Source organism: Brassica rapa, chromosome A09 (assembly GCF_000309985.2).
Source record: "Brassica rapa cultivar Chiifu-401-42 chromosome A09, CAAS_Brap_v3.01, whole genome shotgun sequence".
Lineage (NCBI taxonomy): Eukaryota > Viridiplantae > Streptophyta > Magnoliopsida > Brassicales > Brassicaceae > Brassica > Brassica rapa.
The window spans coordinates 9,712,504-9,732,516 of NC_024803.2; the positions used below are offsets into that span (position 1 = coordinate 9,712,504).

At 35.4% G+C, this 20,013-nt stretch overlaps 2 protein-coding genes and 1 long non-coding RNA gene across 10 annotated transcripts; 2 read left to right on the plus strand and 1 right to left on the minus strand.

The window, feature by feature from the left end:
* Nucleotides 1-1,121: 1,121 nt before the first annotated feature.
* Nucleotides 1,122-6,693, plus strand: LOC103838407 (probable leucine-rich repeat receptor-like protein kinase At5g49770). Its single transcript, XM_009114839.3, has 19 exons — nt 1,122-1,989; nt 2,062-2,185; nt 2,268-2,339; nt 2,447-2,521; nt 2,608-2,679; nt 2,767-2,931; nt 3,026-3,100; nt 3,185-3,256; nt 3,352-3,423; nt 3,507-3,575; nt 3,675-3,749; nt 3,857-3,928; nt 4,016-4,150; nt 4,227-4,705; nt 4,794-4,940; nt 5,015-5,151; nt 5,236-5,455; nt 5,519-5,754; nt 6,054-6,693. Exons 1-19 carry the CDS (start codon nt 1,890-1,892, stop codon nt 6,471-6,473), a joined length of 2,817 nt encoding a protein of 938 aa, XP_009113087.3. The 5' UTR covers nt 1,122-1,889; the 3' UTR covers nt 6,474-6,693.
* Nucleotides 6,694-7,129: 436 nt separating this feature from the next.
* LOC103838406 lies at nt 7,130-9,566 on the minus strand. Of its 3 annotated transcripts, none has more exons than XR_004450784.1 (3): nt 9,176-9,566; nt 8,741-8,823; nt 7,130-8,295 (listed from the first exon to the last, which is right to left on the minus strand). It is a non-coding gene; the product is annotated as an uncharacterized LOC103838406 (long non-coding RNA). The 3 variants fall into 3 exon arrangements; XR_004450785.1 differs by having other exon boundaries at nt 7,130-8,241; nt 9,176-9,558; XR_627120.2 differs by having other exon boundaries at nt 7,130-7,398; nt 9,176-9,549.
* A 26-nt stretch (nt 9,567-9,592) lies between these two features.
* Nucleotides 9,593-18,681, plus strand: LOC103838408 (lysine-specific demethylase JMJ25). 6 transcript variants are annotated; one of them, XM_033278690.1, is made up of 13 exons: nt 9,593-10,579; nt 10,656-10,771; nt 10,840-10,939; nt 11,034-11,166; nt 11,245-11,308; nt 11,407-12,106; nt 12,205-12,534; nt 12,608-12,925; nt 13,004-13,076; nt 13,143-13,228; nt 13,348-13,467; nt 16,461-16,666; nt 16,923-17,369. In XM_033278690.1, the coding sequence occupies exons 1-13, from the start codon at nt 9,833-9,835 to the stop codon at nt 16,990-16,992; spliced, it is 3,063 nt and encodes a 1,020-aa protein (XP_033134581.1). In that variant the 5' UTR covers nt 9,593-9,832; the 3' UTR covers nt 16,993-17,369. The 6 variants fall into 6 exon arrangements, with proteins under 6 accessions (XP_033134581.1, XP_033134582.1, XP_009113090.1 ...); XM_033278691.1 differs by lacking the exon at nt 16,923-17,369 and adding an exon at nt 18,285-18,681 and having other exon boundaries at nt 9,594-10,579; XM_009114842.3 differs by lacking the exons at nt 16,461-16,666; nt 16,923-17,369 and adding an exon at nt 17,576-18,150 and having other exon boundaries at nt 9,600-10,579.
* The last annotated feature ends 1,332 nt before the right edge of the window (nt 18,682-20,013 follow it).

The window sequence follows — 20,013 nt, forward strand, 5'->3', positions numbered from 1 at the left end:
TTTATATGCAGAATGCGAAGCGTTAATTTGGGATATAGAATGCATGAAGATTCTACAAATCTCAGATACGGTGTTCACAATAGATATTCTCAATTGGTGAACATGGTGTATACACCGATAGAATGTCCGACTTTTGCTGCCTACTCAAATGAATTTCGATGATGTAAAGAGTTCTTTCCTCACTTTACAGTTTAGCATATACCAAAGGCAAAAAATATAACGGCGAACAAGTTAGCATATCAGAGTTCTTCTTCTGCTATGGTGTATATTAATTATATACCACTGGTTTAGTTCTTCAAATCAATGTCTCTTCTAAACTAGGATAGCTATTGTTAGCAAAAATTAATTAATTAACTGTTGCTAATAAAGTATTTAAGAAAATAATTAGAAGCCGCAAATGTTATTAAAATACTTATTCCTCAAAATTTCATATAAAGTTTTTCGTATCATTAATCTTGTAAATATTTTCAAATTCAAAAGTATTTTTATAACTGGAGATCGTCTAGCATATCTATATTATTAAAATAGAAATATGGTGTTGGACCTTACCTTTATTTTGTAAGGTTTTAAATTAAACACACAATTTCTACTTTATAGTTAAACCTATATTAAATCACTAATATTTTTTTTTATACTACTATCAATGATTCCAAACAATATACTTCTTTCTTTATACTACTATATGTGTTTCCAAACAGCACTATAATTAATCTTGTGTCTAAACAATATAAAATATTAGAACTCATCTTTTTAATAATTTATAACAATTGTTTTTTAAAATTATTTAGATAAATTAAATAATTGAAAAAAATTAGATAGTTTATAAAAAAACGAAAATAAATAGAACTTACTTTTACAAGTTTAAATAATACAAAAAATAAATCAATAATAAATTAATTAAATCAACATATTATTTTATTTATATGTACAAAATAATGGTTATATCATTTATTTAAGTAACATAATAATTCAATAACAGCCACTACATAAATATATATATATATATATATATATAAACATTATAAATTGTACAATAAATATAATAGCAAAAATAATTATTAAAAATGTTCAAAATATATGTTATCTAAAGAAAATGCTAAACACTAATTGTTAACAAAAAATTATATATATTATAATATAAATTATTAACAAGACAAATTACAAAACAAATTATAATAAAATTAATTAAGCTATATAAAAGGGGTAATTATTTTATATCTATCATTTTATCTATCAAAATTTTGTAGAAACTTTATAATTTCATAAAATTGCAAAACAATGAACTTTAAAATTTGGATTAAAAGGTGATAAATTATGGAACTATAACAATTTAAACCAAATTGGAACATATATGTCATCCATTGGTTAAATCTGTTAGTCTCAGGTTTAAGTGATTTTTTAAATATGGATATTTTTTAAAACCTAAATCGAATTGTCGGATCACCGGATTAACCGCTTTGACCAAGGCCGGTTCGGGTCAAATTTAAAACCATTGATTTAAATGCAAAAATATTTTAAGTACACAAAATTCTTAATAATTAACAAAATATTTGTTAAGTTATTAGTGAAATTTTTTGTCATAAAATAATCTGCGCTTACAATGTGTGGGGCAAGATCTAGTATATATATATATAATTCTTATTTTGATTAGTTCAACCCATGTCTGGTCATTGTTATTTGCTAGTGTGTTCTTAGATGTAGTGTGCATAGTTTATTCCTTTCCATTACCATGTTGACGTATTAATCTAACAGTTTTTATATTGTCCACTGCCTATTTCTCTTACATATTTTTCATTTAAATTCTTCAGTCTTTGTCTCCTTTCCGATAACATTATTGTGTACATGTTTTCTTAGCATCGAGGCTTCTTCTCGTAGGATTTTGTGATACAATGGTTCTGAAGATGAGTTCAAGAACTGAAGTCTGCATGCTCCTGATTTTGGCTTTTTGCCAAATTTGTTATGTTTCAGCGCTAACAAATGGTTTAGACGGTAAGTATATTAAGATTATGATCCGACTTATTCGGATATAGGAATATTTATTTCGTTTAAAAATTGGCGCAGCTTCTGCTTTACAAGCCTTGAAGAGTGAATGGACAAGGTTTCCTGAGAATTGGAAAGGCTCTGATCCTTGTGGAACCAATTGGGTTGGAATTACATGTAACAATAACAACCACGTTATTTCAATGTAACAGTTATGCCTTTTCTTTTTGCTGTTTGTTTCTAATAATTCTACGCAGATGCTAACGTTGCGTTGTTGCTTGTTGAAGATCATTAGGCAACCTTAACTTGGAAGGAAAGCTTTCTGCCGATATTTCTTCTTTAGCTGAACTGCAGATCTTGTAGGTCTTCCTTCTTTATTTTGGTGCATAAAATGGATTTTTTTCTCAACTTATAATCCAATACTTTTTCTCAAAAAGAAAAAACTTGTAATCCAATATTTTTACAGGGATTTGACATCTAATTCTAAATTGTCTGGATCGCTTCCATCAAATATTGGTAACCTCAGGAAGTTGACTACCTTGTAAGAAATGAAGATGACCGTACTCATTTGTCTTATAATTTTTTTTATCTTGTCTTACAATTTCTTTCTTTTTCTTCTGTCTCCAGGAACCTTATGGAATGCGGTTTCAGTGGTGAAATCCCTGAGTCCATAGGATCTCTAGATCAACTTATAACTCTGTAAGATTCTGATTGAAGCAAGTCTCTTTTTTTTTTATTCCACTATATAAATCCATTAGTATTAATGTTTGTGTTTTCTCCGTACAGATCCCTGAACTCAAATAAATTTAGTGGAACAATTCCAGCTTCCATTGGACGATTATCTAAACTAAATTGGTTTGATATAGCTGACAATCAGATCGAAGGAACCATTCCAGTTTCTAATGGGACTTCTTCACCAGGACTGGACATGCTTCTTGAAACTAAGCATTTGTATGTATATAATACCAAATTTTCGCATTTCTCTTTGTATTTATAATCACACTCCTTTTTAGTTTACTTTACTCATTTTTAACTCCTCTTGCAGTCACTTTGGAAATAACAAGCTTTCTGGGGATATCCCAGAAAAGCTCTTCTCCTCAAACATGACTTTAATACATGTGTAAGTTTCATATTACACGTAAGAAAAAAAATGAAGGTAGTGACTAAATAAGTGGTTGAATATTATTTGTTACTTTATCGTTAGGCTATTCGATGGAAACCAGTTCACAGGCGAAATTCCGAACAGCCTCAGCCTCCTTACAAATTTGACAGTGTTGTAAGTAGTAAAAGATTATTCTTACAAAATTTCAAGTTTCTATTTATTTAATTATGCTACTTCCTTAATCTCATATGCTCTTATCTTTCTTACAGACGTCTTGATAGGAATAAACTAACGGGAGATATTCCTTCAAGTCTTAATAATCTCACACGTCTGAAAGAACTGTAAGTGAGCAACTAAAGTTTTGCTTTTTGTTTGTTGATGTAAATGAAAAGATGTGAAGAGCTTGTAGTTGATTTCATATCAGGTACTTGGCTGACAACAGACTTACAGGTAGCCTTCCAAATTTATCAAGCTTGAAAAGTCTCTACACATTGTAAGTTTTCTATTTGTCTTCCTCTATTATTGTTGCTTATTTTACCCTTCTCAAACTTCTTTGTGAATCTACTTACATGAAGTAATGTGTTTATAACAGAGATGTGAGCAATAACCAATTAACATTCTCACTCATACCATCATGGATCTCTACATTAGGCTCCCTGTCAACATTGTATGAACCTATCTTTCCTTTTCCTTCAATATATATGTGTATATATATATATATATATATATTCTTGTGTACGCTTACAAAGAAAAAAATGGTCCTCTACTTGATAGAAGGATGGAAGGGATCCAACTCGAAGGTCCAATACCAATCTTCCTCTTTACCCCTACTCTATTGCAGACTGTGTGAGTAAAACTAAACATGAAACTTTCATTTGGAAGTCAACTCACACTTGTATTAACTGGGTTGTTTTGTTTAAATTGACTTTGCAGTGTACTAAAGCGCAATCAGTTAGATGCAACATTGGATTTTGGTACTAACTATAGCAACCAATTAGAGTCTGTGGATTTACAAGACAATGAAATAACTAATTACAAACTAGCAGCTAATAAAGGCATCCAAGTAATGTAGGTATCACTTCGTAAATATTTATTTTTAGTTTTTCCAGTCAACTACTTATGATCTGTGTTACTATTTTCACAGATTGGCAGATAATCCAGTGTGCCGAGAAGCAGGGAACCAACAGAGTGACTTCTGCAAAGAAATCCAACCTAGTACTGATTTTTCTGTTCCACAAATAAACTGTTCACCATGTGGTCAAGGCAGGGAACCGAGTCCAGCGTGCCGCTGTGTGTATCCAATCACAGGAAAATTCATCTTCAGGTCTCCTTCTTTCTCCGGGTTTTCCAATAACACCAACTTCATAATGCTCCAGCAGAGGATAGAAGATTTCTTTAGGAACCTCAGTTATCAAATGGAATCCGTCGCCATCAGAAACTTTAAAGAGACTGCAACTGGTCATCAGCTTCTAGTAGACCTCTTGTTATTTCCATTGGACAAGGAGAGCTTTAATCAGACAGAAATGAATATTGCTATTTCTGCGTTTAGCACTCATACTTATAACCCTCCTCCAATATTTGGGCCTTACATTTTCCGAGCTGATCAGTACCGTCCGTTTTCTGGTAATTATGTAAAAAGACAACACACACACAATCTAACCGGATCTAAATCTGGTTTACTCATCTACTCTGATTTTTGACCCACATGCAGGAGGTTCCATTTCCATAAACATTGGCATTGTCATCGGAGCAGTAGTTGGTGCCGTGGTTCTTGTAATGTTGTTAACTATAGCTGGGATTTACGGTCTTAGGCAGAAGAAGAGAGCAGAGAAAGCCACTGGTCAAAATAATCCTTTTGGTAAGAATAAATGGTTTTACTTTTACAAAACACTTTTCTACGATTGGTGAAAATAATGACACTGTTTCTTGCAGCCAAATGGAATCAGAGTACAAGCAGTGTCGAGGCTCCGCAGCTAACGGGAGCAAAAGCATTTACTTTTGAAGAGTTGAGGAAATGCACAGACAACTTCTCAGAGGCAAATGATGTTGGAGGTGGAGGTTATGGCAAGGTTTGTGTCTTTACAATGGCCTCAGTTGAAACAAGAAATGGTATTAGTTTTATTCAAATTAATCCCAATATGATGGTGAAATAGGTGTACAAAGGTATTCTTCCCTCTGGGAAACTGCTAGCCATCAAAAGAGCGCAACAAGGATCTTCTCAAGGGGAGTTGGAGTTTAAAACTGAGATTGAGCTTCTTTCAAGGGTCCATCATAAGAATGTCGTCAAACTCTTAGGCTTTTGTTTTGATCGAAGTGAACAAATGCTTGTATACGAGTACATTCCAAATGGCTCTCTTACAGACGGTCTATCAGGTATCTTTTTATTTTAGTTTATTTTAACCTCATTAGCTCTTATTAATTTTGATGATAATGCAGGTAAGAATGGTATTAGACTTGATTGGACTAGAAGGCTCAAAATAGCACTTGGGTCCAGCAAGGGTTTGGCTTATCTTCATGAGCTTGCTGATCCACCAATTATACACAGAGACATCAAATCAAATAATATACTACTTGATGAAAATTTAAACGCAAAGGTTGCCGACTTTGGCCTCTCAAAACTTGTGGGAGACCCTGAGAAAAATCATGTGACAACACAAGTGAAAGGAACTATGGTGAGTAGAGAATTATACCTCTTTCTCTCATTCTTATATATATTTTAAACTCAAGCAGGGACGTACAACAATACGGGCTCACATGCCCCCTATTAATTTTTCATTTTTTGAAAATAACTTAAGTTAATTTGACCAAATGTCTTAAGTTTAATGAAGAAAAATGAAAAAGTGCTTCCATCAGAAATTTTTTTTTGCTACTTTTAATATTGTTTCCCCAATTTTTTTTGGACAACATATTGTTTCTCCAATAAAAAATGTTTCTAGATCTGCTCCTGAACTCACGTTATAACTTGTGTTAGGGCTATCTGGATCCTGAGTACTACATGACGAATCAATTGACTGAGAAGACCGATGTGTATGGGTTTGGTGTGGTGATGCTTGAGCTATTAACCGGTAAAAGTCCGATCGTGGGCGGCAAATACGTGGTGAAAGAGGTGAAGGCAAAGATGGATAAATCAAGGAACTTGTATGACCTGCAAGAATTGGTGGCCACGACTATTATTGCAAACAGTGAAAATCTGAACGGGTTTGAGAAGTATGTGGATCTTGCTTTGAGATGTGTGGATGGGGAAGGAGTGAAGAGACCATCCATGGGTGAGGTTGTCAAAGAGATTGAGAACATTATGCAGCTTGCGGGATTAAACCCTTATATTGATTCAGCGACTAATTCGAGAACGTACGAGGAAGCAAGCAAAGGATCTGGTGATCCTTATGGCTAGGAAATCCAGTGATTGAATTTTTTTTTTGTGAAACTCATAAATGATTTCTTTCTTGATGCTTCGTGATTGTGGACTCGTAAATGAATTTGTTTTGGTTTATTATGTTTCTTCTGTTTTATCTTTTCTTCACCTTCTACAGTTTTATTTGACTCTCATGTGTTTAGGGAGTTGTCAAGTATTAGGATTTTGTGGACCTATAATTCATTTGTTTGCTTGATAATTTTTGTTGAAAATGGCTTTCGTCCCTCAACAATGCCTATTAAACAATGAACTCGCCCCATTAACATAATGGGAAATCTTATATTTCATCTTTGTATATATATACAGACACTTAGTCTAAGAGAGATATCCAAATAAACACAGAGAACCATACAAATAATCTCTCTGAGGCATTGCTTCTCAAGGCATGATCACCTCTCAATTAAAGCGCGCTCGCCTCTTTTTAAATACATGCTTTCATCTAGGCACATGTGGAGTTGTGCACCTTGGAATCAACTACGATTGACTTAATCTCTATTCAAGGGTACGTATGCAATTTTTAATCGGCTTTAGCTATAATCAACAAACCTTCTTTTATGTTCTTCGCTGAGCTCGGTCTCGGTATGAAAACCTTTGATTAAACAAGCGAAGCCGTCTGTGGATAATGAAGAAATATCTTCAAAGAAGATCAAATTCGATTCAATAGGAGACAAGCAGTCACTTTAGCAACCCTAATTTTTTTTTAAAAAAAATCAAAGGCTAAATGGTATCTGAACACAACCCGCAAATGCATGAATAAAATTGAAATCTTTAGTTTCAAAAATTAAAAACTCGAATAGATCCAAACCAAATTCTAATGGATATGAGAATACCCATCCTTAATTCTTCTCTTACCAATGTGGTGGAAACTGGAAACTCATATAGACATAATCCACGCGTACAGCCCCTAGTATTATAAACAGAAAGAAGAAGCGAGCGAATCGGTGGGTTAATCACCTGCCACGCGTCCAATTAATAGTGTGCGCTCGAAGGGCAACATTATTGGTGGGACAAAAAACAAGTCCTTATGATATTTTATTAATATTTTTAAGTTAGGAACAAAGTTTAAGGACATTTGTAATTTTGTAGATTATTGGTAAAACTTGTCTTGTATCTTAGTAAATAAAATATTTATTTTAATGTGTAATGAGATATAAAGGATAACTTTTTAATAAAACATATAAAAGAGAAGTTTAACATTAAAATTGAAAACATATGAAAATTACAAAGTTAAAAAAATAACAAATAATAAATAAAAGGAAACAAACATTTTATTCAATTTATATAAACTTATAAATTATATGTTATTTGGAAGATGTCCAAATTTAGCTCATATATTTTCAATCAAATCGTTTTTTAAATTCTGATGGGCTTGTCTATTCCGAACGCTTGTTCGACGATCAATCGAATTGCCGAGATTTGAAGCCATATTGATGGAAATGTATCCACCTCTTCTCTTTCTTGAAATTCATCGACCGTATACTGAGTGGATGATGATCGTTCATCCTCGACAATCATATTATGGAGGACGATACATGCTCTCATAATATTTCCAATTTTGTCCTTATCCCATAAATTCGAGGGATTTCTGACAAACGCAAATCTAGCTTGCAGCACTCCAAAGGCACGCTCCACATCTTTTCGCACAGATTTTTGGGTTTTAGCAAATAATGAATGCTTCTCATGATGAACACTTTCGTGTTGACTGTGAAGAAGGCCAATATAACCAGCAGACTGGCTGTACGGAATCCTTGGATCCATAGGATTAAGAAGAGAGAAGTGATAAGAGAATAGAAACCGAAATCTGTGAGATTTATACCAGAGAAGAGAGAAAGAAGATGATGGAGATTAAATCGTTCAGTGGAAGGATGGTTTAATAGGTGAAACTTTAATTAACACTATCATAATGACCTAACTACAAAAGTACATCTCAGTTATTACACATTACACAACCATAATAACCTAACTACCAAGTGCATTAACTACCAAACAAACCACCCTTGCAAACAAACTAGACTATCAATTCAGTATACAAACAAGAATACTTCATAACGGAAACAAGAGTTCAAGTCTACACGCTTTGGTTGCAATCAAACTAGATATTTATTTCAGTATAGAAACTAGATTCTGTCACGACTATTCATCACACAAATAAACTCTCCACCATTCGTCACAGAAACAATAGTTCATGCCTACACGAGTTAATATACCAACTAGATTACTTGGGAGGTGAAGAGAAAGTTAATTACCTTGAGCTGTGGACGAAATGGTTGTTTCTCTTAGAGCTGTTTACTAATAGAAACCGGGTTATTGTAGTTGAACCTCACCTCACCTATTAACCTCGGAATCAAAAGAACACACATATAAGTATCATGAAATAACCACACTCTGTCAAAGACTCTAGAGACGAAAAATTACTATCAGATTAATAACAGAAACGAAAAAAAAAATAGCAAAGCAAAGCAATCAAAGCAATGAACGAGTAAAAATTAGCCAATATCCCTAAATCGATTTTTGAAAGCCCTATAATAGATATATAGCAACGCAATCAAAGCAATGAACGAGTACAAATTACTATCAGATTAATAACACAAACGAAAAAAAAATATACATGCAAATCCCAACAAAGTAGATCAAAAACGAGAACCAAATACATGCAAATCATACGGAGGAGTAACACCTACCCTTTCACCTTCGAATCACGGAATACGATGTTGATGAGAGAGGAGAACCGTCGACAGAACCGTCAACAGATCCGTCGAGAGAACCGTCGAGAGATTCAGAGTCGGGAGGAGATGTCTCGGGAGGAGATCCGCCGGGAGGAGAACCGTCAGAGAGGAGATGCGTCGTTGAGACAAAATCCCCTTTTCAATCGCCGTGAGAGAGAACAGAAGAGATGAGGAAAGTGAAACTCGATCCAAAATCGATTTTGCCCTTACGAATTTTCATCCGCCATTCCCACGACGCCACATATCTCCTAAGGACGAGATAAAAGACTTCTTAGTTAAGCTTGTGATATTGGCTAATTTATATTTAAATTAAATACGATTAATGCTAAGATATGTCATTAGCATCACCGATAATGTTGCCCTAAGGACAAATCCCGTGGGCTGCTTTTAACGGTGAGATTACGAACGATGCTCTATTGCTCTTCCCCTCTTTCTTTCTTTTTTTTTTTCTTTTCCTTTTTTTCTTTTAGTCAGCTAAATAGCGAAATTGAGAATCGTTAGCTGCGTGCGTCTAGGGTTTAGATTTATCAAGAGAATCATCGTCTCTTCGAATCCACGATTCGTAGAATCTCTGCCTCCGTTCTCGTTCACTGATCTGATCTTGCAGCTAAAATGGAGTCCGATGATGGAGTTGATTTCAAGGCTTATAGTCCGATCGAGAGCTCTCTGTTTTCCTTTCAATGTGTTTGGTCCACGAAGAAGAAGAGAAGTTTGAAATTAGTCAAGTCCAAAGAGCTTAGCAGGAAAGAGGAGAGAGAGAGAGAGGGAGGCATGAGGCCGCGTCCTGTGATATTCAGAGTCTATAGTAGGAAAAGGAATCGGCTTTCGCGTGTGGATAATGTCTCAGCAGCTGGAGTTGAAGTTATTCTTAAAGAAGCACCATCTCATGAGAAACTGCAACACTCTGATCATGATGATCATGATGGTATGTTATTAGGTGATTGGATTAAACAAAAGAGGAAAGAATCCGAGGTGACGACTGTGTCTGTAACGAAACTGGAACCTTTAGAAGATACAATATTACCTAGTTGGAGTCGTAGGAAGAACAGACGCAGAGTAGGAGTTGAGGTTAAATCTGATATGAAGTCAACGGCTGTTATGAAAGTGGAACCTTGTGAAGATCATGGAAGATCCACTGGTAGAAAGAGAGACAGACGCCAAGTGGAACATGAAGAAGATGTGGCTTGGGAAGAAGAACTTCAAATGATTTCTAAGATCCAGGCAACAAAGCGAAGAAGAAGAAGAAGAGGTTCCCACAGTCCAGGTTCACGTTCACGTTCGCCAGATTCAGAGGTGTCAGATTCCCTTCTGAAAAATGGGTGTTCTGATGACCCTGAAAGCATGAAAACTTCTTCAAAGGTAAAGCTATTTTGGTTTCAGTCAACGAACGTGTTCATGTACTGAGCTTTTCCGAATAATCTTTTGGCATTGGCAGGAATCTAAGGAACGCATTGCCATTTGCCATCAGTGTTTGAAGGGGGAAAGGATAACACTTCTCGTTTGCAGTGAATGTGAAGAGACAATGTATTGTCTTCAATGTATAAGGAAATGGTTAGTTTCTTTCTTGTCTTAACTTTACTCTATTTCTCTGTCCTTACTTCATTCGTCGTTTCTTGCAGGTATCCACATCTATCTGAGGATGATATCGTTGATAAATGTCCTTTCTGCCACAAAAATTGTAATTGCAACAGATGCTTGCATTTGAATGGTTTAATCGAGGTATAAGATTATTTCTAGCATCCATCCGCAGAAGAAGTCGTTTTAACACAAGATGTTTCTTTGTTAACTCGTATCTCTGCTCTTGAATTGACAGACAACGAAGAGGGACCTCGCGAATTCTGAAAGACGCCATCATCTCCAATACTTAATTGCTTTGATGCTTCCATTTTTGAATATGTTATCCCAGTCCCAGAATCAAGAGATTGAAACTGAGGCAAACGCTCAAGGTATGAATCTTACGCTGCTAATAAATGGCTTATGTTGCTATATGCGTTTTTCTGCTCACTTATGAATTGTTTCTGCAGGATTACAGCCCTTTGAAGTTGACGTAACTAGCGCAGTGAGCTACTGTGATGAACGTGTATACTGGTAAAGCACACTTATGTTATCTAATACACAGTTGGGATCTTTTTTTTTAAAGTTCAACTTAGTTCTAGAGGCTCTTGCTGAGTTCATTTGTGTTGCAGTGATCATTGTGCAACTTCAATTGTTGACTTGCACCGGAGCTGCCCAAAGTGCTCTTTCGAGCTTTGTTTGAACTGTTGTCAAGAGATTCGCGAAGGTTCTATGTCCCAACGCCCTGAAACGAAGCTGCAGTATGTTAATAAAGGATACAAGTACATGCATGGTTTAGAAATGGAACCTAGCTCCTCTTCTGTTTCCGAGGAGGATGAAGAAGCTAACACATCCGCAAAGTGGAATGCTGGTTCCGATGGAAGCATCCCTTGTGCACCAAAAGAGCTAGGTGGTTGTGGTGATTGTATGTTGGAGCTTAAGCGAATCCTACCACAGGACCGGATCTCAGACTTGGAACAAAAGGCAGAGGCTTTCTTGGCATCATACGATAACAGCCCTCGAGTGTCGAAATGTAAATGTTCTGCCTTGGAGACAGATATGACAAGGAAAACAGCTTCTAGGAATGGATCAACCGACAACTACTTGTTCTGTCCACGATCTCTTGATGTTTTGAAGGAAGAAGGGCTTCTGCATTTTCAAGAGCATTGGAAAAAGGGTGAACCGGTAATCGTTGGGAACGCTCTTGATAACACACATGGTTTAAGCTGGGAGCCGATGGTTATGTGGAGGGCGTTATGCGAAAATTTGGATTCAACAGCAAGTTCTAAGATGTCTGAAGTGAAAGCTATTGATTGTTTAGCTAATTGTGAGGTATAATATTTCATTCCGTATTATAATACTTCACTTTCTGAAATGATTGATAGGTTCTAATCTCTTTTTTTTTTTTTAATAATCAATAAAATATTCAGGTGGAGATCAATACTCGTCATTTCTTTGAAGGTTATAGCAAAGGAAGAACGTACGGAAACTTCTGGCCTGAGATGTTAAAGCTAAAGGACTGGCCTCCTTCTGATAAGTTCGAAGATCTTTTACCTCGTCACTGTGACGAGTTCATATCCGCATTGCCTTTTCAAGAATATAGCGATCCTAGAACCGGTATTCTGAACATTGCAGCAAAGCTTCCTGAAGGTCTTATCAAACCAGATTTGGGTCCGAAAACGTACATTGCCTACGGGATTCCAGATGAGCTTGGTAGAGGTGACTCCGTGACTAAGCTTCACTGCGATATGTCAGACGCGGTAAAACTTTCATTAGTTTGTTTGTACACTTTTGGTCTTTTTTCAATGGCTAACACTAACTACTTTTTTGTAGGTTAATATTCTGACGCATACAACTGAAGTAACATTAAGTCAAGAACAGATATCTGCAGTCAAAGACCTGAAGCAGAAACACAAGGAACAGAACAAGCTAGAGGAACAGGGCAGTGGAGACAAAGACATTGCCTGCGGCCGTGAGGAAGAAGGAATGGACATGCCAGAGATTATGAGCTATGAAAAACAGCAGAATCATGACGAAACAGGAAGTGCTCTTTGGGACATTTTTAGGAGAGAAGATGTTCCAAAGTTAGAAGAGTATCTAAGAAAGCATTGCAAAGAATTTAGACACACTTTTTGTTGTCCGGTTACAAAGGTAAACAACACCCACTGCATGACAACATGTTTACTTTTCAGATACACTGACAAATGTTTTGACATGTTCTTCATTCAGGTTTATCACCCGATACACGACCAATCATGCTATTTAACCGTAGAGCATAAAAGAAAACTCAAGGCGGAGTTTGGTATGTTAAATTGCTCTCTTTCGGGTCTCTGTATCGACAAACTAAATGGTTTATCTGAAATTGTAGGGATCGAACCATGGACATTTGTGCAAAAGCTAGGAGAAGCTGTGTTTATTCCTGCGGGTTGCCCTCATCAAGTCCGGAATCTAAAGGTAAAACACACATGGTTTCTGATCTTCCTCCACTTTAATTTTGTTCCCTTACCCAATTTGCGATGTAATTGAAAATTTAATTGAGAGAATTTATCTTTGTGATGTGTATGTTGGGACAGTCGTGCACCAAAGTTGCAGTTGACTTTGTGTCACCAGAGAACATCCATGAGTGTCTACGTCTCACCGAAGAGTTTCGTCAACTTCCCAAGAACCACAAGGCCAGAGAGGACAAACTTGAGGTAAGTCTTTTCTCTCTTTATATTCTTTTTCTTGTTTACGTGTTTTTGTGAGCTTATTTATTGTATATTTTTAGTCTGATATCTGGATCAAGTTAGGAGGGATGGGCATTTGAACCAAACCAATTTACTTGAAACACAAAATTATTTTAGAATGGACCCCAAATCAATTTGAACCGTAATCTAACAAAAATGACCAAATTTTTGTTTTCAAAATTAATTAATTAATTTGTATTTGAAATATACTTGAATGAATTTTTTGGAACACCAATTACTTGTATCAATTTTAAACGTCCAATGGACATAGACGGAGAGAACCTCGGCAAAGTGATAAACGAAGACAACTAAATCGGTTAGTTCCGTCGGCTTTGGAGAAGCGATGAGGCCTTGGGAAGGCGGTGAAGGAGGAAGTCGGCTCTTAGGGTTTTAGAGGAGCCAGATCTAGTTTTTCCCTTTTTAGATCTTCTGCGACTCTGGCTTCGGCGACGATGTACTGAGACGTCTTCTCAAGCTTGGATCTTCGTCCCCCGGGGTGGTGAGACAACCAGAGAAGATTTGGTCGGACTGTGAACAGAAGCTATGTCTCCCGGTTCTCGCGGATATCATGTATTGAGGTAAGCACCGAGGGAGTTGTCAACCGTAGGTGCTCGCCTCTCGATGGTACATGGCGGAGCTGCTACATCCCAGCGTCAGAGGAGGTCGGTTGTGGTCTCTGGCGGTATTAGCTCTGCACTTCTGGAGATGAACTGTTGAACCGTCACAGTGTTTGTCGCTGAGTCCCGCTTTTCAGTCCGGATCTCTGTGTCCGATTTATGGCTGAGGACTGAACATTGACCAACCGAGGTATGTGGCTATATTGAGAACGCGCCTTTTGGTGAAGATGCATTTGGGTCACAATCATCACGCCTATCTTTTGGTACCACTTGCTAGATTAAGAATTGGATTCTCGTATTCAGTCATGTATCTCGGCTGTTAGTAGATGTTGCCATGTCTCGAAGTCGAATTTAGGAGGTTGAAGAGATGAATCACTTCCGGTTTTGGGGTGATTTCATTCTCACAGTGGTCCAATATACAATGGGGGTTTCAATTAGGTAGGATTGAGTCCAACTTAGTGACTAAATTCGGTACTAGATTGCCTCATTGTATCAATGGTATAAACACTTGTGGTCAAGTACTTGTATCTAGATTATTGGTGAAATGAATGTTGTTGATGAGTCGAAAAAAAAGACAACTAAATCATAAAAAAAGATAGATGCGATAAATGAAGAAGAGACCCGTAGAGAAACTTCACTTTGTATCATAAAGCCGTCGACGTTCGAATTAGCAGAATAGAGTAAGAAAACAAAACTGACGTTGAAGTATCCAACTAATGGGGTTTGAGATCGGTGGTAGACCGTCTCAAATATGGTGCTAGGATCTCTGAAGAGAGAGAGAGAGAGAGAGAGAGGTGGTGGATGATTCTCCATAAATTTTCCTTGGTAAAAAAGATGGAGCACGAAACTCCGTTTCTAAAGAACTCAGCAGGGGAGTAGCAAATGTAGCGCGACAAAGGAGATGATGGACGTAAATCGTAGCAGCTAAAAGTAGAATCATGAACTTTGGCTCTAAAGAGCTCGTCGGGAAAGACATTGAACTTGACAAGGAGCCTCATCGTAACAGTTCTAGACTTGATATTGATGTGTGGCTGCAAAGAAGCCGGTTAAGCTGCAAGGTTTGGGGGTTGATAGTGCAAGGAGAGGGTCGGAATAGTTTGTGCACAGATATAGCTCTTTCAATACAAGTATTCTTAATGGGCCTTGTTGTGTAAGTAGGCTTTGAAGATGGGCTGTGATAGACCCAACCATGAGCCAAGCCCACACACGTATGAAAGAGAGTGAATCTCGAGAAGGAGTCAGGCTGAAGCACAGTGGATGTGAGAAGGTAGGAGAAGAGCAGAGCAAATCCAAACCGTGATGAAAGCATAGCGCCAAGGACTGTCGCAGTCTGAGACAATGTGAATGGTGGAGGCGCAGCAGAATATAGAAAACAAGATCTGGTGAGTGAGACCATGAGCTAAGTAGATCCAGCGTTTCCACTTGAACTGAGAGGAGCGGTGATGAGGAGTGAAGTAGGAGTAGCGGCAATGACAAGATGAGCCGGAGAGACAGTAATGACGAGGGAAGCAAGAAATGTGGCGATGAAGTGAGAAACGTGAAGCAATGAGAGGAACAGTTGTGGCAGCGGTGACTACGAGATGGACAAGGGAGTCAGTTACAATGAGGGGAGCGAGTTGGAGCGACAGAGAGAAATGACAACATGAAGTAAAGCTGGTGGTGGTGGTGGTGGAGGACTGGCTGGAGAATAGAAGAGAGAACATAGTAGAGCTCGATGCCATCGAGCTAAATCAATGTCGAGTAAAAGCAGTTGATGGCGCCTCGGAGAACATTCCCGAGAGAGAAGTTCTAGCTAGATACATGACACTAGACCTTGATTTATTAATTCAAAAGTTGAATATATTGCAACAAGGGTGTTGAATTTTTGAAAGAAATACATGATTAGACAAGTTGAAACTTTTTGGGGCCCTTTTGCCATATGTCAGCTTTTCATTGGTTGTCCAAATTCATTTTTTCTTATAATCTATAAATAGAAACTAATCTCGTTATATTTGGATACTGAAAACACCATTTTCAGATTTTTGTAATTTTATTTGTTTTAATAATGATTTTTTTTATTTCTCGCCTTTAATACTTGTTTTTATTAAAATTATAGAACAAAAAAAATAACAAAAATTATTTAAAACACTTGTTTAACTTTTAACTGTTGTAATTTAATTTTAATCAATAATTGTTAATATGTTATCACAAAAAACATATAAGAAAACAAAATTGTAAAAGAAAAAAATTGTAAGGTAGGGTGTTAGAAATTTTTTCAACAAACTATTGTAGAATATAAAACTATCAAACAATGGTTTCAACATTCAAGACCCTCCACATCACCTGTTTGATCTGAATGTTTAGCCCCTCAAAGAGACCAGTGTAGATGAGGCGTCGGTCGGTCTTAGAAACAGCAACAACAGTGTAAGGTGTTATCAACTTGAGGTGTGGCAACCTAGGGATCACCAGGTAGCTCTTGCGCATCACATGGCTGACCAACTTGATCTTTGTGGGAACCACATGTCCAAACAGGAACAGAAAAGCAAGCAAAAGGGGCCTAATCAAAGATGGTATTGTTTTTCTACAAAAATGTAAACGCTCTCAATGGCTAGGCAACATTCTCTTCGACATTCTCTTTCTGAGTTAGTTGGTGATCTTTCATTAGTGGGCATTATCTTACATCCAATTAAATAAGGTTCACAATGCATCTTTTGAATTACTAACTCTTGGTTTACTACCAATACCTAAATCGCTGCATCCTTGAAATGGTATGATCTTTGATCATGTTTATCCGACGAATCATACATGGGTTCTAAATACTGCTAGGCGTACAAAAACAAGATGCTCCGAACTAGCCTTGCCTTTGCGGACTAAGGCGTTTTCCTCTGCGCCATAGCGACAAAAATGATTGACGTTTAGGCCAATGATTGGAGCATTATACTGGGTGGGTTGTCGGTACGTGCAAGGCAAGCGAATCTGATTTCTTCTCACGTTCTAAAGAAGTAATAAATCGACTACAACAATGTGTGATAATGGAAGAGCCTTCAAGTTCATTTCTAGGGATCATCCTCCATGTGTGAAAAGAAAAGTTTGTTAATGTTTTCTGTGTGTTTGCCTGCTTTGCTTGCTGAACACGTCTTTATATCCACTAGTATTTTGAGTGGTTCACAAAGTACAGCTTTTGATTAACATAAAAAAAATATTGGGTCCAATGATCTTTTAGATCTTCTATGATGCCAAATATTCAAATATCTAAATGATATAATTACCTCATTATATTTGGGCAAGTGATCTTAGATCTTGAATGATGGTTGATATCCTGACTTCATGTATATGTTTTCACAACAATGTGGCTTCAATTGGTGGAAATTGTCAGAAATACATTAGTATCTGCATATGCGTTTGTTTCTAACCGTTGTAGTAGTCGTATGAAGTGCTTAATAATGTTTGAAATTGTGACCATTTTTCGTTTAAACCAGTCAAACCTTGAAAGCATAGGTTCTTTACCGCCAACCTCACATGATTTGGGACCTAACTAACATATGCAATGGATTCACTAAAAATTCTCTATCAGTCAATGAATCCTAAAGACAAATAGAGAAATCATTTCCTATATCCAAGAAATGCTCGCCTTTTGGATTCCGCTTTACTCAAAAGTGAGTGACTGCTCATCGGAACTGTTATAGTCAGAATATCGAGAATTCAAGTTTTTTTTGTATATGCCATTATTTTGATCCTATGTAGAAACTACCCGTAAGAACAAACTTGCAAAATGGATTCGTTGTTGTTCCTGATCCTGCTTCACTTTAATTGTTATTTGAACGCTTGGGGATATGGACGTCTAAACTTCAGACGATTTTATCGTTGGCTTTTTTTTTTTTTTGCTATGTTCGCCTGAAACGTGTTTTAAACATGTCACAGCCAAGTCACACAATCTAAATTCTAAAGCTTAAATTACAAGTGTTATTACGGATAAAAATAGTAACAATAACAATAGAAAAACATATGCTCTTGTCAACTTTTCGTTATTGTAATATTGGTTAGTATTCAGATAGGATAATATTCTGCACATTTCTTAGTTAGTACATGTATTTGATGAAGGATGCTATATATTCATTCCATTCTTCTTTAATATATATTTACTGGGCATGCCATTTAATGTTTTTATTTGTATTATTTGTGTAACAGATAAAGAAGATGGTGATCTATGCGATCGAGCAAACTCTCAAAGAATTTGAGATGTTATCGTAAGAGTCCAAACCAATGCTCCAATAGTTGAAGACTGCTTTTTGGAGAGTGCGGTCTGGCCAAGAATGCATAGCTATATAAGCTAAAATTTATTGTGCCTTAGCTGTGTAGGGAGGGACTTGGATTCTGTATACATATTAAAAGAAAAAAGATGTAAGCTCTATGATAAGATAAGCAAAACAACATTGTTAGTTTGTCATCTTATATATAATTTGAGATTTTTTATCCCTTCTTAGTTTGTCCACCTAAACAAACTATAAACACTTCCACTTAAGTTTATTAAAAATAATCATGTAATACATAAATATGATTAGAATTAATAAAGATGAAATATGTAGTGAATATAAAAATAAATTCTCATTGATGTCGAAAATATAACAATAATAAATAAAATCCCATTAAAACATATATTACAATTTTAAAATAATACAAAAATTTTATAGTTCACTAATAGTATTAAACACAATAACAGGACATGATTTATTTGTAATAATAGTATTTTAGTTTTCAACCATAATAATAGACAAAAATCACAGTATTTAAAATGTTAGATAATTTATGAATTTCAAATATAATATATAGTATATTTAAACAAAATAGAGCATGCTTTCACATTAAGTATTAACATATTCACTATTTTATAAAATTTGAGCGGTTGATTAATTCTAAACTACTACTATTATTAAATGTAAGATAAAATATAATTTACAAAGCACATCAATTAATAAAATAATCATGAATAATGTGATAATAACTATGGATGACTATTTAAAATGTTAAGTAATTTATTAATTTTCAAATTTAGTATATGTTAATTACTGTAAATGGAATAATTACATAAATGTATTTATATATTTAAAGAAAATAAATTTTATTTTACATAAATACTAAAATATGCAATATCTAATAAAATTTAAGTGATTATAATATTTATTCATAAAGTTGCTTTGATTAATTAGAACAAAATATCATGTAGGGGAATTACCCAAAATATAAAAGATAATTTGTATATATATTGTGTTATTATCTGAAATTAAAAAAATTAAAAATAGAAAATACATAACTAAATATTAATCAAGTAAAATTCTTAATTTTATAATTGAAAATAGAATATTGAGTGATTTTTATTTATTTCTATATAATGAATATAGTATACAAATAAATTAAAAATTTATAATATATAAGAATTTTCAAATGAAAACATAAATAATAATTTATCATTAATCTTTAAATTAGTAACGCATAAATTAATAAATAATTATAAAATGTGTATGCCCGTATGCATGGAGTACACACTTAATTTTTGTAATAGTCGTTTTATAGAAAGAGTCTCAGGGATTAAAATTTTGATTTTTCTAATTCAAAACGGCGTCATTTTGATTAAAGAATCAAACGACTAATTTTCATCCATTGATTGTCACATATTATGCTACATGGAAGTTGGTTCACCCTTATTTAATCTTTGATTTGGTAGGGTAATATCTTGCTCTTACCATTTGTTTGGATCCGAGAGGACGTGATCAAATTTGTATGGATCAAAATAGGCCATTTTCTCGACCCATATGGTCACATTAGAAATCATTAAGCTATCCTGAATAAAGTATTAAGACAAAACAAACAAATCATAAACAGTGGCGGAGGCAGCTAAGAATCATGTGGGTCATTTGAC